Genomic DNA, 26827 nt, shown 5'->3' with positions numbered 1-26827 from the left:
TCAAAGGAAAGTGTAGTTGTATGCATTCTATTTAACAGTAGATCTTAGGCGAGATACAAAATAATATCCAACCTTTTTTAAGTCTTTAAAAGAAAAAAATGATCTTTCTAGGAACTGGTCTTTTGTGCTCCAATGTCTAAATATAGAAGGTATTTAAATTTTCTGTAAAAAGCAGAAGCAAGCAAAAGGTCATGAATAGATGCTAATTATCCCATTCCTTTTTTCCCTCCATCCCTTTGCAGTGGGCCAAAACTACTGAAGGAGGGAACACTGCTGAATAGGGCATGCAATCATACTGCATGCAAGTACTAGTCCTGTACTTGCATATCCATTCCTAATTATCCCATTCCTTTTTTCCCTCCATCACTTTGCAGTGGGCCAAAACTACTGAAGGAGGAGGGAACACTGCTGAATAGGGCATGCAATCACACTGCATGCAAGTACTAGTCCTGTACTTGCATACAGACAGTTCCTCAACCTAAAACAGCTATTCACTAGCACATGTGAGTATTGCATTTTAACTCTTACCAAAAAATAGAGAAGAGAGTTTTGTCTGTTCTAGAAGAACCTAAAATAAATACTGACCCCTTCTATGATGCTCTATGATGCTTTGATGTTGTTTATTCCTTCAATCACTTCTTATTCTTTATGACCTCATGGACCAGTCTACACCAGAGCTCCCTGTTGGCCCTGGCCACTCCCAGCTCCTTCAAAGTCAAGCCAGTCACTTCAAGGATAACATCCATCCATCTTGCCCTTGGTCAGCCTCTCTTTCTTTTTTCTTTCTTTTCCCCCAGCATCATTGTCTTCTCCAAGCCTTCCCTGACTTCTCATTATGTGGCCCCAGTACTTCATCTATGCCTCTAATATTCTTCTGTCCACTGAGCAGTTGGGCCTTATTTCCTGGAGTATTTACTGGTTTGATCTTCTTGCAGTCCAAGGCACTCTCAGAATGTTCTTCAAAAGCGTGATGCTACTTCTACATTTTCTGAATGCCTGGGAAGGGAAATGGCAGCAGTGACCAGGGGCATTTCTCCTCTAAATGGAATGACCCTCATTTTATCCAGGGATCATAAAAATCCATATTTTTGCTCCCAAAACTTCCCTTCAGCTTATACAGAAGGTTGATTTAAACATGATTATATATGGTAGATAGGACTGAAAAGACTAGGAAGAAGTATGGGGCGAGACAGAATAAATCTTGAGCAGATAAGACAGGTCCAGTTAGGAATGGAGGGATTGATGAGATCTGAATAGGTATCTTGGTTTGATGAGAACTGAATGCAGACACAGAGTAGGGGTTTTAACTGAGATGTTATATTGGGGTATGAAGAAATTGTAAAGTTAGAAAGCAATGTGGAAAGAAAATGCCCATAAATCTTGTGCTGCAAGAGTTTGCCTTCCCCAAATCTTCTAATAGCTTTAGTATACTCAGGAACTGAAGTTTCTGTCTCTTTTGTAGGAAGTGTATCCTTTTTGTACATTCTCTTATTTCAGATCTACTTTAATAATTAATAAGACTGCCCATGCATTACTATACCCACATGTTTATTTTAAGTGCCACCTTGAAGGCTAAAGACCAAGTCCAAGAAGGGGACTCAACTGGAAATGGGTAATGTGAGTAGTATGAGCCTCAGGGCTACAAATGAGGAGCCAAGCATGTAACTAAAGATAATATATCACTTTGAGTATCTGATTAAATGGATTGGAGTCTACAAAAGCTTATGACATAATATATTTCTTGTATTTTAGTACTACAAGATTTGCTCTTGCTTATGCCAGAAATGCAATGATATCTTCTCAGTAATTCCATGTGTCCAGTTAACTTTCGGAACATGCATGATTAACTGTCAATATCCTATTCCCTCAAGTTCTTGAGGATAAAGCTTCTCAAGGGACAAATGGCCCTTCCATGCCTCAACAGGAGCCATTCTTATCATTCAGCACAACACAGATCGCTTACATTCTGGGCATTCTTACAGCAGATGCATGGCATGTTTGCAAAGTGAAGAAAGTGAACAGCATCTCAAATTAAAAGATTACTGCTAGAAATTCTTCACAGAATGACAGATGTGACTTCTTTCCCCTCCTAACAAGAAATGTATGCACAATGGCTTGTGATACAGAGATTGTGGAATAAACCCACCTATTACTGAAGGAAAGTGTTATGTCTAGGTTTCCAAGCACAATTCTATGGTCAACTTCCAGCAAAACATTTGGCAAGTTTAAAAAAACCAACTCCCAAACCTTAGCATGCAATACACCTTTGCTTATTAATTCCTGGTATCTAATCTATTGGTTCCTGTGCTGTTGTCTCCCTTTCTCAAAAAGTTGTGCAGATCTACTTGTGATCCAGAAAACTGCACATTTGCAAGTAAAAATGTGTTGTTTCTTGAAAATGCACACTGAAATGTTGTGGAGAGCTTTCCCTCCTATTAAGGATACTTTTGGATTTGGAAGCCTTCAAGATTTCAGATTTCTGGCTAAGAGATACTCAACCTGTATTACATTTAGATATGCAGCAGAGCAGCAAACCCCACGAGTAGCCCAATCCTGCTAAGCTGTTATGTGATGAAAAACAAAACCATGGTTTTCTTTTTCTCTTCATGTTCCTAAAACTCGAATCCTGCACATTCTCACTACTATAAGAAGACGTTTTGCTTGCCTGAAAACCTCCCAAGGAGGTTTCAGGTCAGAAGTAAACACTGCCCCTTCTTTTCCCACATTAAGGAATTAGGATCCCTCTCAATGTGTTTTTGGAGATTATAAATACAGCAGACAAGAGGAAGAGAGCACATGATGGCAACAACTGTATCCTCGCAGCTGTCAAGAGCGAAGGAAAGGAAACCCACCGTCTCTAACATTTCTCCAGTTTCTAAGCCATTAACTGTTGGGTCTTAAAAGTTCATTCAATTTTCTTTTCAAAGGAATCAGCTGGCTCTTAGCAACAGTAAGAGCCCCAGAACAAGAAGAATTCAAACCTGGCAGCCAATGAGAAGTCACAACGCCCTCCCTCCTTCCTCCCGAAACATTTGAGACATTCCACTTGAGCTGAGCCAGCATTCGCTCTCCTCTCTTGCTCCAGACCAGCCTGAAATTTATATCCACAATTAAATGCAGTAAAGTAGTTGAGTATCTCCAACCTCTCTTAAGTTCTAACTGAAACAGTGCTAACAGGGCCTTTTGATTTGTGGGAATGTTTTGCAGCATTCATTACTGCTATTGTGGTTGCAATTATTGTTTAAAAAAGGACATTTAGTCAAGACAACATCTGCAAACTCAGGGGCACATCTGTGTGTTGGTGCATGACAAGAGATGCATCAGACTTGCATAGAGATGCTTGCACACTTTTCACTTTCCTTCTGACACAGAACTTCTTGAGAACAGAAACACACATGGCAGGAATAATTTTAATGAAGTGGAAATGTGCAACACCATGTCAATTTAAAACAACACCTCACAGTTCAGTTACGAAGTATGTTGTGAAAATTCTTTTAACTAAAGAAAAATAACATTTTAAGAAACAGAACTGGAATCAGACTTATGAAAGTGTACTGAAATGTTATTTATTCCCATGTCCCATTCCCACTCCCACATTGTTCCAGATAGTCTATCAACCTACTAGAACTGTGTAGGTCATGGTACCAGGGGCTGAAGGAAACAGAGATATCAAGGGGAAATAATTACCTATGCCCCCTTCCTCCAGCAGGAACCCTCTGGTCTACTCTACCAATTTAAGGACCCTATCCATTTGCAGAAGGATCCATTATCTACATAATTTCACATGGAGCTATCTTCTAGGCTAGTATTCTGTGAGTTACACCAAAATATTATTGTAGAGGCCAGAATTCTGTTATGTCTTCCCCTGCAAGACTCGCTCCTTATGTAGAGTGCAAAATGGGAAACAAAGAAGCTGGATAAACAGAAGTGACCTCATCTGCAGGGACTGCCATAGGACACTCAGGAGGTCCCAGAGAATGACTGGTTTTTCAGCTATAGAACCAATTCCTGCTACTACCTGATTCTCCCCAATGGAAAAATTGTCATTGTGGGTGATCTGGAACTTAACTACACGATGAAGACATGTCTTCTGGCACAATATGTTGACCCACAGTCCAGTATTTAAGAAAAAAATATTTCATAGGAAAAACAATATGGATTTCTGGAGAAGGTACACCACTGCAATATTTGGGAATGCTTTGCCTATGCTAAAACATGCAGTGGTTCGAAATTTGGTTTCAAAAATACAGCCTGGTATTAACATTTCTACTGAATTCACAAGTGGTAAGTAATACAGGACAGTACATTTAGCTCCCATAATCATGAATATATCATTTATTCTTATAATTTCTATCATGCTTCACTTTCTAAAACTGCACTTGCAATGGCTAACACGGGGCTCATCTACACCCACATTAAAATCTAGATGCAGTCCAGAATAGCAAAACTTCAGACTGTCCTCAGGGGCAGTTATGCTCTCCATGTCTGTCCTACATTGGCATCAGGGCAGTGTCCAAAGGTTCAGAGGGTGTGAAACCAGTTCAGTCATGGTGGACCACCACTTTACAATTGCTATCTCCATCACCACTACAAGACAGCCAGAGAGCTCCAGAAGATGTCGGCAAAGGTGGCCAGCAACAGAAAGAAGCTCTCTGGAGCTCCATGGTTATCTGCTGCAATGAAAGGGCCTGACTCTACTGCAATCAAATCTCTTTTCTCAACAGTTGAGGGAAATGGGGGGTCGCAACATCAGCCCATGTGGACAATGGACCAGTTCAGATTGTCCATACTGCTCTGGAGTTGCACCAAAACTTAAAAACATTCCCTGAATTTGCTTCAGCTGGGTCAACCCGGTCAATCCCCTACATTAAGAACTGGAAGTCCCTTAGACATCCAGGTTTAACTCTGGGATAAAGGATCCAAGGTCAACAGAATATAAAAATGCAATACAAATATCCAACAAAATTAGGTAGTTGCCAGCACTATCAAAGCAACTAGCACATTGCAAACATCAGTATTTTTGTGTTTCAGGCAAGTTTTTACATTTCTATCTTAAGAACCATACAGAGACATGCCTGTATAGTTTACCCTAAAAGAAGAAATCCACAATTGTAAGACAAAGAACTTTGCATATTACAGCAGTTATGCACTCCTCTAGGACTGGGTAGTCCTTGAAGATGATGGAGTGTTTGGTTGTTTTAATTTTTTGCTGAAGCAATGCATTTTCCGGAAGAGAAGAGATAAAGAGAGCAGAGAGAAAAATCTCAACTCCAGCACAAAAAACAGGACATGACACCCCTTATCAATCCAACCACAAAGAGAGAAACAAGCAATGCATATCACATGAAATTAAACAGAAAAAGCTCTCCAGATAAACAAAGTCTACAGTAACCACTCTGCAGGAATGAAAGAAGCTGTAGATAGATAAAGAGATACACAGAGAGGACAAAAAAATTGATCATACAGTCTGTGTGTTGACAGTCAGATGATGTAGTAGACATCTGTAGTCAAGATACAAAGTCAAATAAGTCAAATGCACACACAAGGGAAGAGTTTTACCCACAGATTCTGCTGGTCATACACACATTCATATACTGATGGGAATACCCTAGAGCCTAAGATCATGTATATATTGCACTCGACTATGATGGATGGAATTCTAACTAAAGTAGACCTGCTGAATCAACTGATGAAGACAAATGCTGGCTCTACACTAACCTAATCCAGTTTCAGAATTTGTATTAACTCCATTGAACTGGATTGTATCAGTCTACACTGCCAAATAAACCAGATCAATGCAGTTACTGCATATACTCAAGTATAAGCCATGTTTTTCAGGCCTTTTTAAGGCTGAAAAAGCCCCCCTCGGCTTATACTCGAGTCAAAGTTATTTATTATATTACTCTGTTATTATTTTTATTACATTTCATTATAGTCTATTATTATATTTATTATTTTATTCTATTATTATTACATTTCTTATTTTACTCTATTGTTACTATTATTAAATTTCCATTATTTTACTCTTTTATTATTTTAATACATTTATTATTTTACTCTTTATTATTACTGAAAGGATATGTAAACACATTTACACTGAAGAAGGTTAGAATAATTGTTTAATCAGAGGTAGACAGTCTTATCTTAAATTACAGTTTTATGTAAATATTCAAAAACATTTAACCTGCTAATGCCTCCATTAATGTAATTGTATTGGTATCTATTTTTATTTTGAAATTTACCAGCAACTGCTGCATTTCCCACCCTCGGCTTATATTCGAGTCTAGATGTTTTCCCAGTTTTTTGTAGTAAAATTAGGTGCCTCAGCTTATATTCAGGTTGATTATACTCGAGTATATACAGTAATCCACATCCTGAAACTGGATTATAGGGCAATGTAGATCCAGTCTCAGGCTGGATCTTCTCTGCCCTATATCTGAGGATCAGATCCCAGATTATCTGGCACTGGAAACTCATATAATCCAGTTCAAAACACATAACCTGGGATCAGATCCTGGGATATCGGGATAATGTAGAAGGGGCCTCTGTCAAGATGTATGTAAACCCAATTTATTACATGCCTCTACTCCAGCTGAGACTAACAATAGGATTATGGCCATAAAGCTACAGCTGGCTTATCCAGAAACTAAATTCTTTGGGATATGTGCATGTAAGCCCATATGAACACGTTCCAATCAAAGCTTGGAAGTCTGAAAAGGAATATAAAAGACAACCGTGAATAACACAACTAAGCATATGCACAAAGCAGCCTGTGATGACCTGACAGCTGGAAGGCAGGATTACATGAAATACCAATAAAAATAAATGTAAAAGAACAGCATGACATGTAAAACAAGACAGATATGCCTAAAATAGAGAAGGTATCTACCCAAGAATGGAATACAAAAACCAATAAATATAAAAGGACCAGCTATGGATCTATTGTTCTGTGAAAAAGCAATTTGATTTTACAGAGGATTAAAAAGAAGTCTATTTTTATCAGCCATATTCATTAAGTAAAAAAAAAAGGAAACAGTGACTTTGTACATGGGCCTTAAAAAAAACTAAACAGTGGAAAGGATGAAAAACAGAACACGATGTGGATTGCAGAGCATCCAACCATTTCAAATGAATCTGAGTCAGCAATATCTAATGAACTGCCCTTAAATCTACAGGAACTATTTGAAGAAATATATCAAGATTTATTTTTAAAGTAGAGATATCTAACAAGGAAAACTGTAATTTGTATTTTTGGTAAGATTTGTTCTTGAGAGGCTTGCCATTGCCTTCTTCTGAGGCTGAGAAAATATGATTGACCCAACATATTCCAGTGGGTTTCCATGGCCAAGTAGAAATTTGAACCCTGGTCTGCAGCTAGTAATTAAAATTTGGGCTAATTTCTATTAGAAGGCAGATAGGCTACAATTTCATCATATTCCCAAAAGGCACCTATCTGCACTCCACAGAACAAACCATAAGATTTGCCACAGTAGCCCTCAAATTAGAAAACATTATGTTTTAAGGCATTGGATCCTGTCTGATTATATTTATCATATCAGAAGCAGATTGAGTGTACAGTTATAATGTATTTAAAAACACAAATAAAGTTAAAAATTGGGCATTATACTAAATGTCTTTTGACCAGAAGCTGGCCACTTAGAGTGCCTCTGGTGTCCTCCATTGTGCATGTGGCAGAGCTCAGGTTGCATTGTAGTAGGTGGTCTGTGGTCTGCTCTTCTCCACACTTGCATGTTGTGGACTCCACTTTGTGGCCCCATTTCTTAAGGTTGGCTCTGCATCTCGTGGTGCTAGAGTGCAGTCTGTTTAGCACTTTCCAAGTCGCCCAGTCTTCTGTGTGCCCAGGAGGGAGTTTCTCATCCGGTATCAGCCATGGCTTGAGGTTCCAGGTTTTAGCCTGCCACTTTTGGACTCTCACTTGCTGAGGTGTTCCTGCGAGTATCCCTGTAGATCTTAGAATGCTATTTCTTGATTTAAGGCATTGGCGTGCTGGCTGATATTAGAACAGAAGATAGGATGGAGATGTCAATGTCTTGGTCTTTTCATTATAGGCTACTGCTTTCTGGCAGATATTAGGTGGTGCAATGCCTGCTAAACAGTATAATTTCTCCAGTGGTATGGAGCCTAGACTTGAAGCTAAGAATGGCCAGCCTTAGTTAGTACTTGAATAGGAGATGACAAAAGAATACCAAATACTGTAGCTATATATATTTTGTTGAAGGCTTTAATGGTCAGAATCACTGGGTTGCTGTGAGTTTTATGGGCTGTATTGCCATGTTCCAGAGGTAGTCTCTCCTGACATTTCACCTGCATCTATGGCAGGCATCCTCTAAGATTGTAAGGTCTGTTGGAAACTAGAAAAATTGGGTGAATGTATCTGTGGAATATCCAGGGTGAAGGAAAGAACTCTTGTCTGTTTGAGGCAAGTGTGAATGTTGCAATTGGTCACCTTGATTAGCATTCAATGGCCTAGCAGTTTCAAGGTCTGTGGACAATTTCAACAAATAGGAAGAAACCATGAAAATGAACAAAATCTGGCTACCAGTATTAAAATACTCTAAAATCATAGCAGTAAATAAATAACAACGCTCAAAAACAGGGGAATTCCAGACAAGAAACAATCAGGGCCAGTGAAACACCTCCCAACAAAGGATTTCCCCAGGCAGTAAGAAGCCTTGAAACACCTGGGCCATTAAATGCTAATCAAAGTGATCAAATGCAGCGTTCACACTTGCCTCCAGCAGACAAGAGTTTTCTCCCACCCTGACATTTCACAGAAATATAAACCACACTTGCCTTGTTTCCAACAGACCGCACAACCTCTGAGGATACCTGCCATAAATGCAGATGAAATGTGACAGAAGAGAATGAGTCTGGAACATGGCAATACAGTCCAGAAAATTCACAACTACCCACTGTAGCTATATTTCAGAGAAAGGAACTAGCAAACTACCTTTAAGTATTCCTTGCCTAGGAAAGCCTTATGAAATTGATTGAGTTGCCAGAAGTTGGCAAGCAACTTGCAGATGCACACATATCCACATACCTAGGGGAAAATGCCCCTCTCCCACCTCAGGGTCCAAAGCCCATGGGAAGAGAATCCCTTCCTAAACTTTTTGAACACAGACTTCTCCTTATTTAAATGTTGTCATTACTGATGCTTTACTAAGAAGCTCTTTGAATTCAGACACCGAATTTACATCAAACTGCAGACTATGTGTCTGACATCTATCTCCAAACCTTCAGGCATGTGTTGCCATAAAAGAATAAATAAAAACGAGCGACAATAACAGCATGAACAGCATTCAAGATCCCTCGCAAAATGGAATGACAGGAAATGGAACAAAGGACGTTGACCACTATAACAGTGCTCTGCAAATGCACTTTCTTTTCAATGCAAGAAACATTAGCCACCCACTTCCTGCACTAGTCAGTTAATTTCTTTACAACTTCTGCAGGATTAACCAGAGCCTGCCAAAATGCTGCGCAGGGAGCCAAAGTTTCAGCTATGGCAAAATAATCGCACTTTTCATTTGTAGTCATTTTTTCAAAAAAGTCTGAAACAAAGGAAGACATTCTTAAAGGTTTTTAAAAGTCTAAAACAGATTTTCACAGTAGGGTCACAGGAAACTCTTACGGCTAAAACCTGTTTTTATAAAATTAAGTTTTGATCTTAAACACATTTACCTGGAAATAAGCCCCAGTAACACCCAGAACTTATTTCTGTGTCAATACGTATTGATCAAGTGCTAGTTATTCTTTCCACCCAAAAGTCCTCATATAACTCAAGCAAAACATAAGCAGAAATGCTGGAATAGTCGCCTAAAAGAACATGAACTCTGCAAGTATGAAAAGTGTGTGGTTTTTGTTCTTTGAAGTAAAGGGCAAAACCTAAAAAGTGCTTTAAAACACGCAGGCATACACACACAAAATTATCAGTGCCAAAACACAGGCCTTGGAAAATCTCAGGCACCTGGCAGCCTGGAAATTTAAAATGTTTATACAGCCCTGTAGAAGGCTGGCTCCTACAAATTCATTGCAGGATTCTAGGAATCTGAAATTATTTTCCAGGCAAATTATTCAGACTCGGTCTTGTCAAAGACTTTTGTGGCCGGAATCACTGGGTTGTTGTGAGCTTTCTGGGCTGTATGACCAAGTTCCAGAAGCATTCTCTCCTGACGTTTCACCCACATCTATGGCAGGCATCCTCAGAGGTTGTGAGATCTGTAGGAAACTAGGCAAGTGGGGTTTATATATCTGTGGAATGTCCAAGGTTGGAGAAAGAACTCTTGTATGTTTGAGGTGAATGTGAATGTTGCAATTTGCCACCTTGATTAGAATTGAATAGACTAACACTGTAGTGTTGAAGACTTTCATGGCCAGACTCACTGGGTTGTTGTAGGTATTTGGGGCTGTATGGACATGTCCTCACAACCTCTGAGGATACCTGCCATAGATGTGGGGGAACGTCAGGAGAGAATGCTTCTAGTACATGGCCATACAGCCCAAAAAACCTACAACAATCCAATGGCATAACTATTTCTAACTGTCTGGGGGAACCTCATTAATATATAAACCCCATTTTCCTAGTTTCCAATAGACCTCACAACCTCTGAGGATGCCTGCCATAGATGCAGGCAAAACGTCAGGAGAGAATGCTTCTGGAACATGGCCATACAGCCCAGAAAATCCACAGCAACTCACAATTCAGACTGTTCCCATGCTCAAACAATATTGCTGTGCTTCTGTCTTTAATAGATCGTTATTTCTTTCACATATCACAGTGCCACTTCACATCTATAAAAGCACATTAATTATGCAACAGGAAATAATAATAATACAGCAGAGTCTCCAACTTTTAGCACAACACCACAAATATGATATCATAGGGATCACTGAAACCTGGTGGGATGACTCCTATCGCTGGAATGTAGATATCGAGGGGTATAACCTCTTTCACAGAAACCAAACAAAGGGGAGAGGAGGCGGAGTAGCCTTATATGTCAAAAACTCTTATGCTGCAGAAGAGATTCAAGACAGCAATCTGGGAAACCAGCTTGAAATCATCTGGATAAGAATCAAGGGAACTGGGACTCAAAAAGATGTCGTAGGCGTCTACTACAGACCCCCAAGCCAGGAGGAAGAACTTGATGAAGTCTTCTGCCAACAGTTGACCAAACAGGCACAGAGAAGAGATGTAGTAGTCATGGGCGATTTCAACTATCCCGATATTTGCTGGAAAACAAACTCGGCCAAGAGTACAAGGTCCAACAAATTCCTCGCTTGCCTTGCAGACAATTTCATGGTCCAGAAGGTAGAAGAGGCAACAAGGGGATTGGCTACTCTTGATCTCATCCTAACAAATGCGGAGGACCTGATCGATGCGGTCAAAGTGGTAGGATCCTTAGGGGCAAGTGACCATGTGCTCCTGCAATTTGAGGTACAAAGGAAGGCCAAAACTAAGACAAGTCAAACCCGCATTTTGGACTTTAGGAGAGCTGATTTCCAAAAAATGAAGGAAACGCTGAGCAGCATTCCGTGGACACTGATACTAAAAGACAAGGGAGTTACGGATGGATGGGAATTTCTCAAGAGCGAAATACTCAAGGTGCAATTGCAAACCGTGCCAACAAAGAGAAAAAATAGGACAAGTGCAAAGAAGCCAGAATGGATGTCCAAAGAACTTCTAACTGTGCTAAGACACAAAAGAGACATGCACAAGAAGTGAAAAAGGGAGAAATCACCAAAGAAGAATTCAAACAAATAGCCAACACCTGTAGGGAAAAGGTCTGCAAGGCTAAAGCAAAAAACGAGCTCAGACTTGCCAGGGACATTAAAAACAATAAAAAGGGCTTCTATTCTTATGTCAGTAGAAAAAGGAAAAACAAGGAGGCGATAGGACCTCTTCAAGGAGAAGATGGCGCAATGCTGACAGGGGATAGGGAAAAGGCAGAACTACTTAATGCCTTCTTTGCCTCGGTCTTCTCACAAAAAGAGAGTCTTCAACCTCAGCAAGATGGAGTGGATGAGGGATTGGAGGACATCCAACCCCAAATTGGGAAAGAAGTCGTCCAGGAATACCTCGCCGCTCTTAATGAGTTCAAGTCCCCAGGGCCAGATCAATTACACCCCAGAGTATTGAAGGAACTAGCGGAAGTCATTTCGGAACCATTGGCAACCATCTTTGAGAGTTCTTGGAGAACGGGAGAAGTTCCAGCAGATTGGAGGAGGGCCAATGTGGTCCCAATCTTCAAGAAGGGAAAAAAGGATGACCCCAACAACTACCGTCCGGTCAGCCTCACGTCGATACCAGGCAAGATTCTGGAAAAGATTGTTAAAGAAGCGGTCTGCAAACACTTAGAAACAAATGCAGTCATCGCTAATAGTCAACATGGATTTATCAAAAACAAGTCATGCCAGACTAATCTGATCTCTTTCTTCGATAGAGCTACAAGCTGGGTAGATGCGGGGAATGCCGTGGATGTAGCGTACCTGGATTTCAGTAAGGCCTTCGACAAGGTCCCCCATGACCTTCTGGCAAGGAAACTAGTCCAATGTGGGCTAGGCAAAACTACGGTGAGGTGGATCTGTAATTGGTTAAGTGGACGAACACAGAGAGTGCTCACCAATGCTTCCTCTTCATCTTGGAAAGAAGTGACGAGCGGAGTGCCGCAGGGTTCCGTCCTGGGCCCGGTCCTGTTCAACATCTTTATTAATGACTTAGATGAAGGGCTAGAAGGCATGATCATCAAGTTTGCAGACGACACCAAATTGGGAGGGATAGCCAATAGTCCAGAGGACAGGAGCAGAATTCAAAACGATCTTGACAGATTAGAGAGATGGGCCAAAACTAACAAAATGAAGTTCAACAGTGACAAATGCAAGATACTCCACTTTGGCAGAAAAAATGAAATGGAAATATACAGAATGGGTGACGCTTGGCTCGAGAGCAGTACGTGTGAAAAAGATCTTGGAGTCCTCGTGGACAACAAGTTAAACATGAGCCAACAATGTGAAGTGGCGGCAAAAAAAGCCAATAGCATTTTGGCCTGCATCAATAGGAGCATAGTGTCTAGATCTAAGGAAGTAATGCTACCCCTCTATTCTGTTTTGTGTCCAATTCTGGAATATTGTGTCCAATTCTGGGCACCACAATTCAAGAGAGATATTGACAAGCTGGAATGTGTCCAGAGGAAGGCGACTAAAATGATCAAGGGTCTGGAGAACAAGCCCTATGAGGAGCGGCTTAGGGAACTGGGCATGTTTAGCCTGAAGAAGAAAAGGCTGAGAGGAAATATGATAGCCATGTATAAATATGTGAGAGGAAGCCACAGGGAGGAGGGAGCAAGCTTGTTTTCTGCTTCCTTGGAGACTAGGACGCGGAACAATGGCTTCAAACTACAAGAGAGGAGATTCCATCTGAACATTAGGAAGAACTTCCTGACTGTGAGAGCCGTTCAGCAGTGGAACTCTCTGCCCCGGAGTGTGGTGGAGGCTCCTTCTTTGGAAGCTTTTAAGCAGAGGCTGGATGGCCATTTGTCAGGGGTGATTTGAATGCAATATTCCTGCTTCTTGGCAGGGGGTTGGACTGGATGGCCCATGAGGTCTCTTCCAACTCTTTGATTCTATGATTCTATGATTCTATTATCCAACATAAACGGGCCAGCAGAACATTGGATAAGGGAAAATGTTGGATAATAAGGATTGATTAAGGAAAAGCCTATTAAACGTCAAATTACATTATGATTTTACAAATTAAGCACCAAAGCATCATGTTTTACAACAAATCAAAAGATAACATTATGTAGTAACTACTGTATTTACGAATGTAGCACCAAAACATCACAATGTATTTAAAACAGCTGTGGGTCTGGGCAGGAGGCAGACTGCATTGGATAATAAAGAACATTGGATGAGAAAAGGTTGGATAAGTGAGACTCTACTGTAGTACTACTACTAAAGTCTGGATTATTGATGTCGCCATACCAGGTCACAGTCGCATTGAGGAAAAAACAACAGGAAAAACTCAGCCGTTATCAAGACCTCAAAGCCGAACTGGAAAGGCTCTGGCATAAACCAGTTCAGGTGGTCCCAGTGGTCATCGGCACACTGAGTGTTGTGCCATAAAATCTCAGCTGGTATTGACAAAATCACGATCTGTCAACTGCAAAAGGCCACCTTTATTGCATCTGTGCACATCATTCGAAAATACATCACACAGTCCTAGACGCTTGGGAAGTGTTCGACTTGTTATTTTGTGATACAAAATCCAGCATATAGATCTCATTTGCTGTAACATACTGTGTTTTTGTGTCAGTAAAATAGTAGTAGTAGTAGTAGTAGTAGTAGTAATAATAATAATAATAATAATAATAATAATAATAATAAATTTCTAACCTGCACCTAACTCCCCAAAAGGACAGCTTTATCTCAGGGACCTTCCGGACAGGCTCTATATCCCAGAATCTGATCCCAGGTTTTCTGTTTATCCCAGATTATCTGGCAGTGGGGACTCATATAATCTAGTTTAAAGCAGAAAGCTTGGGATCAGATCCTGGGATATCGGGCTTGTCTAGAAAGGCCCTCAGCTCTGTGTTTGCTTGATTTCCACAGGCGAACCTTGAAGAAATGTATAACTTCAGAACACATTCAAGTAAAGGAAACGTAAAGGAATCTCATACAAATGAATGTTGAAGAGGACTCAAAACAGAAGAGCCAAACATTCCCATAACAACTGAATTTCCCACTCCCCCATTCACTGGCTGAACTCTTTGCACTCTTTGCTGTGTGCGCCAGAATACCTCAATTCTCAGAGAACGTGTGCTGTGATGTCACCGAGATTCATGCAGTATATAACATTAAGCAGGACCATAAATCTCTGCCAGATCAAGGACCCTTTCTTCTCCTGCTATAATTCAGCACAGGCTCCTTCTTGTATATTTTACGGCTGTACAAGCAGAAACAAAGAGGAAAGACCCGCTCTCTTGGAGGAAGCCTGCCACTTCTGGAGTCACTAGCAAGAATTGTGTTTTTAACTTTTCACTTGTGATGGAAAGGTGGAAGGAGAGAGCCCTCTTTATAAAAAAAAATAGCTCAAGCATTCATGTTTCAAGCCTATGCTTATGTTTTTTAAGGAAACACATAAGTAACCCACAATCTCCCCATTGAAAATGCAAACCACAGCTCTGTAATGGCAAGATTCCTTGATCAAAGGGGCATCAAAAACAATTAAAACAGCCCAATTAGAGCAGTCTCTGCATATCCCCGCAACACCTTTAATCCGACATTCAAACCAGAAAGGAACTGTTGGGAGTTTGGAAAGCGCCAACAACAAAGAGGCTTCAGAGACCAGTGACTTGGAAAAGCCACAGAGCTCAAGCGAGTGGTTACATTCCTGGAGAGCACAAAGCCACACAAAGACCTTCAAGCGGTAGAATCAAACTCAAACTCTCCGGAATAAAGAGGAAAGAAAGAGGGGGGGGGGGGAGAGAGAGAGAGAGAGAGAGAGAGAGGAAGGAGGGAAGCCAAACCACCCAGCACTGCTCTATGCAGATGTTTTCCAATGACATCAGTGCTGGCTGAGGGCATTTTGCTGCCTGAGGTCGAGGGCATGCTGTTGGTGCCCTTTCTCATTCGTTATACAGAAGCTGGCACTTCTACTTTCGACCCTGCAAAGGATCCAGTGTCTTCCACTAGTCCTAAAGGTGACACAGTAGCCAAAACAGCAAGTCATTAGAGCAGTGTTTCTCAACCTGGGGGTCGGGACTCCTGGGAGGGGGGGTCGCGAGGGGGTGTCAGAGGGGTCACGAAAGACCATGAGAAAACACAGTATTTTTGGTTGGTCATGGGGGTTCTGTGTGGGAAGTCTGGCCCAATTCTATCGTTGCTGAGCTTCAGAATGCTCTTTGATTGTAGGTGAACTATAAATCCCAGCAACTACAACTCCCAAATGTCAAGGTCTATTTTCCCCAAACTCCACCAGTGTTGATATTTGGGCATATTGAGCATTCCTGCCAAGTTTGGTCCAGATCCATCATTGTTTGAGTCCACAGTGCTCTCTGGATGTAGGTGAACTACAACTCCAAAAACTCAAGGTCAATGCCCACCAAACAGGATTTCCTGTTGGTCATGGGAGTTCTGTGTGCCAACTTTGGTTCAATTCCATCGTTGGTGGAGTTCAGAATGCTCTTTGATTGTAGGTGAACTATACATCCCAGCAACTACATCTCCCAAATGACAAAATCAATTCCCCCAACCCCACCAGTATTTAAATTTGAGTATTTGTGCCAAATTTGATCCAGTGAATGAAAATACATCAACAATAGCAAAATGACAGTTATGAAGTAGCAACAAAAATAATTTTATGTTTGGGGGTCAAAGCATTAGAAAGGTTGAGAACCACTACATTAGAGCCATAGGCTCTATGGTGGCACAATGGATTAAGCCCTTGTGCTGGCTGAACTGCTGACCTGAAAGTCTACAGTTCAAATCCACAAGACAGGGTGAGCTCAAATCTGTCAGCCCCAGCTTCCCATGGGAGGGTGGTGGAGTATCATTCTCTGGAGGTTTTTAAACAGAGGCTGGAAGGCCAGGCTATCTGTTGGGAGTGCTTTGATTGGGTGTTCCTCTATGACGGGCTGGACTGGATAAACCTTGCAGTCTCTTCTGACTATGAGACTGTAGTACATACACTGACCTGTTGATAAGCCGACAATGGGTTTGGGGAGGGTTAATTTTTTGACTAAAATTCCTAGACTTATATGTGAATATACCCAGAAAAAAAGTTTTAATGCGCCTTGAAAGTGGGGTGAATAACTCAACTTCAACCCCATCACTTCAAACCTCCCTGATGCCCAATGAAGGCAGCATCCACATCAGGCATCCTCAAACTAGGGCCCTCCAACTGTTTGGGCCTCCAACTTCCACAATTCCTGATCATTCAACAAACTGGCTAAGACTTAGAATCATAGATTCAAAGAATCATGGAACTGGAAGAGACCTCGTGGGCCATCCAGTCCAACCCACTGACAAGAAGCAGGAAAATGGCATTCAAAGCACCCCCAACAGATGGCCATCCAGCCTCTGCCTAAAAGCCTCCAAAGATGGAGCCTCCACTACACTCCGGGGAAGAGAGTTCCACTGCTGAACAGCTTTCACAGTTAGGAAGTTCTTCCTCTTGTTCAGATGGAATCTCCTTTCCTGTAGTTTGGAGCCGTTTTCCCATGTCCTAGTCTCCAGGTCAGCAGAAAACAACCTGCTCCCTCATCCCTATGGCTTCTTCTCATATATTTATAGACTAACTTGGGGACCCGGCGCTGCCCGGGTTTTTTGAGAAAGGAATTGTGTATCAAGGTTGGTCTTTATCAGTTATTTATATGGCTCGCAGTGGTCTCAGGAAGTTAATGAAGGTACTGCGAGTCCCATCATTTGTGGTCCATCCTCCTCCAAATTGCACCAGAATGGAGAGTGGGTTGTGGGGGCTCTGTGTGCTAAGTTTTGTTCTTGATCAAATATTGGATAAGGGTCACAGTGGTCTCAGAAAGTGAGTTTAGGTACTGGAAGTCCCATCATCCATCGTCCGTCCTCCTCCAAACAGTATCGGGATGTAGAGTGGGTCATGGGGGCTCTGTGTGCCAAGTTTGGTCTTGATCAGACATTAGATGAGGGTTGCAGCCGTCTTGGGAAGGGAGTGGAGGTACTTGAAGTCCCATCATCCATGGTCTGTCCTCCTCGAAAGTGCACATGGGGACTCTGTGTGCCAAGTTTGCTCTTGATCAGTCATTGGCGAGGGTCTCAGTGGTCTCAGGAAGTGAGTGAAGTGACTGCAAGTCCCATCATCCATTGTCAAATTCTTCCAAACCGCACCAGGATGTAGAGTGGGTCATGCGGGCTCTCTGTGTGAATGGTGGTCCTGATCGATCATTGTTGGCAGTTGTAATGGTCTTAGGAAGGGAGTGCAGGTATTGCAAGTCCCATCGTCAATGGTGCATCCTCTTCCAAACTGCACCAGGATGTAGAGTGCATCATGGAGACTCAGTGTGCCAAGTTTGGTCTTTATCGATAATTGAATGAGGGTTGCAGTGGTCTCAAGAATTCAGCAAAGGTACTGCAAGTCCCATAATCCATGGTCCATCCCCGGCCAAACCACACCAGGACGTAAAGTAGGTCATGAGAGGTCTATGTGCCAAGTTTGGTCCTGATCAGTCATTTGATGCAGTTAACAGTGGTCTCAGAACGTGAGTGATGGAACTGCAAGTCCCATCATCCATGGTCCATCCTCCTCCAAACTGCAGTAGGATGTAGAGTGGGTCGTGGGGGGCTCTGTGTGACAAGTTTGGTCTGTATTGGTAATTTTCTGACTCCGCCCCCTCTGGCCTTTTCCTTTCCTCTCTTTGTCATCTTGGAATCTTGGAATTGAGGCTGGCCAATCAGAGAACATATGCAAATTTCCTTCTCATGTTCCCGTTTCTGTCATGAACTCTTTTCTCCCCCAGGGGCTCCTCTTGAAGCTGGCCAATCAGAGACCATATGCAAATAGCACCACAGCTGCAGCCAATCAGAACGCTGGCACATACTCCTCCCGCCACACCGCCACACTTTTGCCCGCCGCATACAAACTTTGACTTTTATTATATACATAGAAGATAGATGGCCCTCATAATGTCTCCTATCAGCCTTCTCTTCTTCAGGCTAAACATGCCCAGCTCTTTAAGACACTCCTGACAGCCTTGTTCTCCAGGCACTTGTTCATTGTAGTTGCCCTCCTCTGGACACATTCCAGCTTGTCAACATCTCCCTTCAATTGTGGTGCCCAGAATTGGACACAGTATTCCAGATGTGGTCTGGCCAAGGCAGAAAAGAGTAGCATTACTTCTCTGGATCTAGACATTAGACTCCTATTGATGCAGGCCAAAATCCCATTGGGTTTTTTAACTGCCCCAGCACATTGTTGGCTCATGTTTAACTTGTTGTCCACAAGGGCTCCAGATTGTCAACATCTTCCATCAACTGCAGTGCCCAGAACTGGACAAAATATTCCAGGTATGGTCTGACCAAGGCGAGTGGTTCTCAACCTGTGGGTCCCTAGGTGTTTTGCCCTACAACTCCCAGAAATCCCAGCCAGTTTACGAGCTGTTAGGATGTTTGGAAGTTGAAGGCCAAAATACCTAGGGACCCACAGGTTGAGAACCACTGATTTACACACTAGACTCCTATTAATGCAGGCCAAAATCCCAATGGCTTTGGGCCTCCAACTTCTGAGAGTTGGAGGCCCAAAGAGCTGGAGGGCTACAGTTGAGGATGCCTGATTTTGACACTGTAGTAGAAGGCATGCAGTTTGACCACACTTCAGTGCTATGGCATCATGCCATATGGAGTTAGGTGAGGTGGCCCTAATACTCTGGCAGAGAAGGCTGAAGAAGAAAAACAACTCCCAGGATCCCATAGGGGTTAAGATGATACCAAGGTGCATTCATTGTACAGTGAAGACTAGGCATAGGCAAGCTTGGGCCCTCCAGGTGTTTTGGACTTCAACTCCCATCATTCCTTTATGGAAATCATGGCAGTGCAAACCCTCTTTTTGTTGTGCAAAATAGAAGAGCGGCTGAGGGGGGAAAGGAAGGGGACTGAGGCTGTGAGGAATGATGGGAGTTGAAGTCCCTAGAGGGTCCAAGCTTGCATATGCCTGCACTAGAGCATGGATCCACTTTAAACCCAGTTGCTGCCTCCTCCAGCTTAAAGGCGAGGCTCTGCAGGAGGCTGCAACTGCTGGAAAGCGGGTAATAGATGCTGGATGAGGTCCTAAAGTGCCGTGGAGCCCCACTGCGCCCATTCGAGACTGCCTTGACTGCAGCCAGGAGACAAAGAAGGGGGAAGGAGGGGAGGGTCTCGCTTTGGCCTAGGAGAGGAGGCCCCCCTCCCTGCCTTGCCCCTCCCCGCCCCTTGGGCTCCCTTGACTTACAGGATGGAGGTCTGGGGCGAGACGGCGGGGACGCTCTCGAGGGCGAGGTGCATGCAGCGCACCGTGGTCCGGAAGCAGAGGCACCGGCTCGGGCACCACACACTGCTGCTGCTGCCGCTGCTGCCCCGCTGCGCCGAGGAAGGGGCGGGCGGAGGAGGGGGATGCTGCTGCTGCTGCGGGGAGGCCAAGGGCAGGGAGAAGAGGAGCAGGAGGAGGAAGAAGAAGAGGAAGGGGGCTCCTCTGTCCCCTGAGTGCCCGTGGCGCCGCTGCCGGGCCATGCCCACGACAGAGAGACCGGCTGCCCTGCTTGGAGCGGGACCAGCAGGAAGAAAGGGCGCCAGTGCAAAGAAGGGACGGACGAATGGACGGAGGGGAGCGAGCCCGGCCCCAGCTCACCACACCGCCTGGAAGGAGGAGGGCGAGGGAAGAAGAAGCAGAAGCAGAGGGACCGCCCTCTCTCTCTCTCGCTCTCTCTCCCCGGCCCCAGAGGCAGAGCTTCCTCGAGGAAAAGGGGTGGCGCGCGCCCCCGCTCGCGTTCTCTCTCTCTCACTCTCTTTCCTTACAGGAGGGGAAAGGGGAGGGGGACCTGTGGGCGGGGCTAAAAGGAGCACACACTCCCTCCCTCCCGAAACTCCTCCCTCTCTCCCCCTCCCCATCCTTGCCTTCCCACCTGGGGCCCCCTCCACACATCTTCATAAAATCCCACATTCTCTGCTTGGAACTGGCTTACATGGCCGTGTGGACTCAGATAACCCAGGGCCCTTCCACACAGCCCTCTATCCCAGGACATCAAGGCAGGAAATCCCACATTATCTGAGTGTGCACTCAGATTAAAGCAAATATTGTGGGATTTACTGCCTTGATATGCTGGGTTATATGGCTGTCTGGAAGGGCCCCAGCCATGACAGTCCAAGTGTCTAAGACTTCCTTCTACACAGCTGAATAAAATCCCACATTTTCTGCTTTGAACTGGATTATATGGCAGTGTGGACTCAGATAACCCAGGGCCCTTCCACATTACTCAATAAAATCCCACATTTTCTGCTTTGAACTGGATTATATGGCAGTGTGGACTCAGATAACCCAGGGCCCTTCCACATTACTCAATAAAATCCCACATTTTCTGCTTTGAACTGGATTATATGGCAGTGTGGACTCAGATAACCCAGGGCCTTTCCACATTACTCAATAAAATCCCACATTTTCTGCTTTGAACTGGGATGTATGGCAATGTGGACCCAGATAACCCAGGGCTGTCTGCCCGTGTTCGAGAATCATTCTCCCCTGACATTTCACCTGCATCTCTGGCAGGCATCCTCAGAGGTTGTGGGGTCTGCTGGAAAGCAGGCTAGTGGGTTTTATATGTCTGTGGAATAATGTTCAGGGTGAGAGAAAAAACTCTTGTCTGTTTGAAGTAGGTGTGAATGTTTCAATTGGCCACCTTGATTAGCATTTAATGGCCTAGCAGTTTTAACGTGGGGCTTCTTACTGCCTGGGAATATCCTTTGTTGAGAGGTGATTAGCTGTCTCTGGTTGTTTCTTGTCTGGAATTCCCATGTTTTTGAGTGTTTTTTTTTAAATACTGGTAGCCAGATTTTTTTCATTTTCAGGGTTTTTCCCCCCTTTCTGTTGAAATTGTCCACATGCTTGTGGATTTCAATGGCTTCTCTGTGTGACATGATAGTTGTTAGATTCTGGCTATGAAAGCCTTTCTGCAATACAACTCTAAACTTCCTCAAGTGATGTATGAGTGTAGATATCAACTGGTTAATCCATCTCCATGAGTACTTTGATTCTGGATAGCAAATAGTCAATTTATGTTCAAGACTACCAAAGCCAAACAAAAAGGAGGATGCAAGTTTAAAAACAAGGAAGTCTGGCATTTTCCTCATTCACTGACTACTTAGCATTTGTTTAGCACTCAAGACATGCTCAGGGGGCACTTTGCCCCACAACATTCACTTGGTGGTAGGTTTTTAAGGACCAGCATCTCCCACACTGTATAGTATTGCTTCCCCATTATAGAGTGGTGATCAGTGCAACTTTCAGGGCACTTTCCTGCTAGGAATGCCAGGCTGAGCCTTTCTTAGTGAGCCCTGGCACAAGCGGAGACCCAGAAACATTTCTCTCCTTTTGGCCAGCCTTCGTGGTCATAAAAGGAGATTATCTGGGTTTGCCTGACAACTTGCCCGAGAGGGAGGGGGTCCCGCTCTTAGGAGTAGTTGTTTTAGAGGAAATCTGTGACTGGGAAAAGCCCAGAGTCTCTCTCAGGAATGCTGTTGAGGATGCAGTTCTAACTTCAGTCACAATCTTTTCTATTTTGCACAACAAAAAGAGGGTTTGCAATGCCATGATTTCCATAAAGGAGAGCAGCTTCCCATGTGTTTGAACTATTAACTTCCCACACATACAAATACACAAATTGTGACATCTGCACATTATACTTCTGGAGGCTACATCTGCCTATTGCCCTTAAAGCTTTCATTGTGGCACCAAGAAATGATTACATCTAGTACGCAATGCTTATATAATACGCTGTAACAAAAACAATGGCATGCTCTATTTATTCATAAGAAGAGTCTTGCAATATGATATCAGATATAAATATACAATCTAAGCACAACATTCGATGTCTCTGGTTCAAAAGCGTGTTATATGAGCAGTCAATCAGTAATGCTAACGTGGCCATGATGGAAATCTTGGATTAGGACTTTAGATGGCCATTTCAAGTTTGGAGACCCAGGGAACAATCTTGGGCACATTCCTTGCTTCCAGCCTTAGAAGACAATGGCCATAACTCTTGCCAAGAAAACCCTGTAACAAGATCACTATATGTGGGAATCTATTTGAAGGCACATAACAACAATCACATCTTAGGAAGTGCTTGCTCTTTTGTTTTCAGTCATCCTCTCACATGTTGGAAACCTTCTACAAGCCTCCACTAGTAATTTGTTATGTATGTATATAATCCAGATTGCCTAAAATATTGTATATGTATGTACTGGTATGCAGTAAAACTCTGTTTTACTGGAGGGACTGAAGATCAAGGGCCCATCCAGACAGGCCCTTTGCGGAAACTTCCACAATTAAAAAGGGGCTTCCAGATGACGTTCTGGCCGACCTGCAATTAACCCTGGTTTGTGGCAAATTAATTAGATAGTGGATTTATTCCACACCTTCTTGCAGTTCAGACACCATTCCCACAGTTTTCTGGACTAAATTAATCCGGAAAATTGTGGGAATCCCACCCCTCCCCCACAGCCCCCAAACTCCTTTTAAAAGTAAAATAAACTTACCTGGCCTCCACTACAGTCTGGCCAGAGCTCTCCTGGTGCATAGAAACGACACACCAGAAGAGTGGGGGGGGGGGGGGCCTCTCCTAGTATGTCATTTCTATGCACCAGGAGAGCTCTGACCAGACTATAGTCGAGGCCAGGTAAGTTTATTTTACTTTCAAAAGGGGATTGGGGGTTGTGGGGGAGGGAGGAGGGTCTCCAGGTGTTCTGCCAGACCAGTCCCGGAAGAATATCTGGACACCCACCCCAGAAATCGTGCGCTTACTGGGGTGGGTGTCCAGTGGGTGCGCTTACTGGGGTGGGTGTAGACAATCCCCCAGGAACATCCACTTTTTAAAAACATGGATGCTCCTGGGATAAAGGGCTGTCTGGAAGCGCCCCATATGATCAGATCTGGAACTTTTAAGACTGAGTCTCCGGGCCCTTCCACACAGCCCTATATCCCAGAATATCATGGAAGGGCCCTCCATTTTAGAAGTTAGTGTCAGTGTTCAATCAATAGTGTATTGTATAGTCAGTGTTTGTTATGCATTAAACAAAAGACAGAGACGAGACTGAAAGAATGCCTTAGAGAACTGTTTAAACTATTTCAGCTGATAAGCAAAGTACCTGTATACTGAATACATGAAATTGTAACTAAACCAACTATGTTACTTTTAATGAAGACTACTTATTTTTGTCTCTTCAGAGCATGATTTAAAACCAAATATATTTTATGGGAGAGTAGATGTTTTGGGGCAACTGAAATAACACTTCTGAAGTTCTGCTATAAATGTTGTGCATTGGCATAATCTTTGTTCCTAACAGTTCAAAGAGATAATCAGGTATATCAGTCTAACAATTGAGAAACCTAATTTGTCTTGCATGAATATTAGTGGATATATACCATTAAAGAGAAGATAAACTCAAACGAGTTTTTAGCTCTTCTCAGGAAGATCATACTCTACAAAAAGGTTATGATTTTCCAAATGGTAGTGAATGTCAATTAATCTCCAAAAGGTCACGCTTTGGAGATTCTGGTTTTCCACAAGGTTATGATCTCAAAAGTCATCCTTTTCCCAGAAGGTCCACTAAACCCGTGGTTCTGAACCTATGGGTCCCTAGGTTTTTTGACCTACAACTCCCGGAAATCCCAGCCATTTCATCAGTTGTTATGATTTCCAGGAGTTGAAGGCCAAGACATCTAGGGACCCAAAGGTTGTGAACCACTGTACTAAACAAAGGAATCTTGTAGTACCTTAGAGCAGTGGTTCTCCACCTATGGGTCCACAGGTGTTTGGGCCCACAACTCCTAGAGATTCCAGCCAGTTTACCAGCTGTTAGGATTTCAGGGATGTGAAGGCCAAAATATCTGTGGACCCACAGGTTGAGAACCACTGTCTTAGAGACTGAGACAATGAAGCTGGTAGCATAAGGTTTTCATAGACTGGGCGTGCATCTATACTGTAGAATTAAGAAAGGTTTACACCACTTCAACTGCCATGGCTCATGGGATTTGTAGTTTGGGGAAGCACCAGCATTCAGTAGTTTTCCAACTCCCTTTATTCCATGGCATTGAGCCATGGCACTTAAAAGTGGTATCAAACTGCATTAAATCTACAACGTAGATGCATCCTAAATCTTCTTCCTCAGTTCCATGGGGTAACAGACCTTTATAGGCAGATTGTATATGTGCATAACTAATGCAAAACATGTAAATAATATGATGATTTCAGTTTTATCTGTGGTCAGTAAGGGACAAATTTAAGATGATGTTTCCTGAACCCAAGATGTGTGGACCAGGCATCAGAAAAAGTAGATTTAGTCTACAAAAGCTTATTAAAGCAACATTTTTCTCTCATTCTCTAAAGTGCTATGAGATACTGATATTTCAGACTAACACAGTTAGGTCTTTGGACAATTCTATTAAGTTCAGCATTACTGCACTTCTGTCCACGTTAAATTTTCTTCCTCATAGTCATGTAATACCTGGAACTGCCACTATTATTGTATATATATGTGCACCGATCAAAATATGGAAGTCATAGGAATGCCCAGTTTGTGTAATATTCATACATTTAAGATAATGTGCTGGCAGCAGCTAAAAGAAGTTGACTTCTGCCATCTGCTGCTATGAAAGTAAAAATAACGAAGATGCATAGTGTGTGCTGAAGAATCTTAAGAGAAAAGGGGGGGGGAGTCTAAATTTACATCTGGACCTATTTGGACTCAAGCAGGAAGTTCTGTGTTGAGAAAGATGGCAAAATGTTTGAGAACAGGATCATGGCACTGCTAACAATTATGGTATTTCATCCTAATACTAATTAGATTTAGGAAAATAGCTTTTGGCGTTTGGAGCCAAAACTTTTCAACTGATTGTTGCTAACAAAAGCCAACTGCTTTCCAGGCCCTGTTCAAGACATTGTAGAAAAATTGGAAACTAAAAATGCAGTTGGCAGAAGCAAGACCCAAAGGTGAAGAAGCTGGCCAGCTGTCTCGGCATAGTTGTGACCAATGGGATTTCTTGCTATTCAGTCTTATGACTCAATTTCGTTGGCAGCATTCCTTCCAACTGTGAAAGGCAGATTAATCCCTTGCTTTCCGGGGAAGCACGATAACAAAACTTTGGTTGTCCTGGGAAGTACCTGAAATCATCACAAATGGAGGCAACATTTGATTGTCTTGTGCAGAATGGGGCTGTGCATTGCTTCCAGAGAAACAGTGGGAAACAGTAAGTGCATCTATACTGTAGAATAAATGTAGTTTGACATCATTTTAATTGCCATGGCTTAATGCTATGGAATCCTGGGAGTTGTTGTTTGACAAAGCCCCAGCACTCTTTGGCAGAGAAGGCTAAAGACCTTGTAAAACTACAAGGACTACACGAAAGAAAATCCAAAGGAAACCAACATTTTGATTTCAGTCCCTTATTTACATTTGATCACTTTCAAGGTATTGGAATGTGTGGCTCTTGCCAAGAAGTGTGAAAATATCAGCATCTAATTATTAGGAGCTGGAGCCTTTGGTGGCGCAGCGGGATAAACACTGAGTTGAACTTGCTGACTGAAAGGTCAGTGGTTGAAATCCGGGGAGTGGGGTGAGCTCCCGCTGCTAGCCCCAGCTTCTGCCAACATAGCCGTTTGAAAACATCCAAATGTGAGTAGATCAATAGGCACTGCTCCAAGCAGTCATGCTGGCCACATGACCAAGGAGGTGCATGTGGACAAAGCCAGCTCTTTGGCTTAGAAATTGAGATGAACACCCACCTTGTGCAATAACTTCAAACAAAGGTGTTATCATTGTATAGAATGACTTTCAAACATAAATGGGTTGCTGTGAGTTTTCCAGACTGTCTGGCCATGTCCCAGAAGCATTCTTTCCTGACATTTCGCCCACACCTATGGCAGGCATCCTCAGAGGTTGAGAGGTCTGTTTGAAACTAGGCAAGTGGGGTTTATATATCAGTGGAATGCCCAGGGTGGGAGAAAGAAATCTTGTCTGTTGGAGGCAATTGGCCACCTCGATTAGCATTGAATAGCCTTGTAGCTTCAAAGCCTGGCTGCTTCCTGCCTGG

At 43.0% G+C, this 26827-nt stretch overlaps 1 protein-coding gene and 1 long non-coding RNA gene across 3 annotated transcripts in view; one reads left to right on the top strand and one right to left on the bottom strand.

Annotated features, from left to right (window-relative positions):
• The window catches only part of PXDN (peroxidasin), a 103244-nt gene extending 82703 nt beyond the window's left edge, over positions 1-20541 (bottom strand). For both annotated transcript variants that reach the window (XM_060752735.2, XM_060752736.2), the window contains exon 1: positions 19979-20541. In XM_060752735.2, the coding sequence (XP_060608718.2) occupies positions 19979-20256 (278 nt within the window). In that variant the 5' untranslated portion in view covers positions 20257-20541. The remainder of the gene's footprint in view (positions 1-19978) is intronic.
• A 5320-nt stretch (positions 20542-25861) lies between these two features.
• LOC137097019 (uncharacterized) overlaps positions 25862-26827 on the top strand; it is a 71667-nt gene continuing 70701 nt past the window's right edge. Inside the window, exon 1 of the long non-coding RNA XR_010909922.1 lies at positions 25862-25984. This is a non-coding gene — a long non-coding RNA (uncharacterized lncRNA). The remainder of the gene's footprint in view (positions 25985-26827) is intronic.

Source organism: Anolis sagrei, chromosome 1 (assembly GCF_037176765.1).
Source record: "Anolis sagrei isolate rAnoSag1 chromosome 1, rAnoSag1.mat, whole genome shotgun sequence".
Lineage (NCBI taxonomy): Eukaryota > Metazoa > Chordata > Lepidosauria > Squamata > Dactyloidae > Anolis > Anolis sagrei.
Note: the sequence above shows the minus strand (reverse complement) of the source record. Positions and strands in the feature narration are given on the sequence as shown.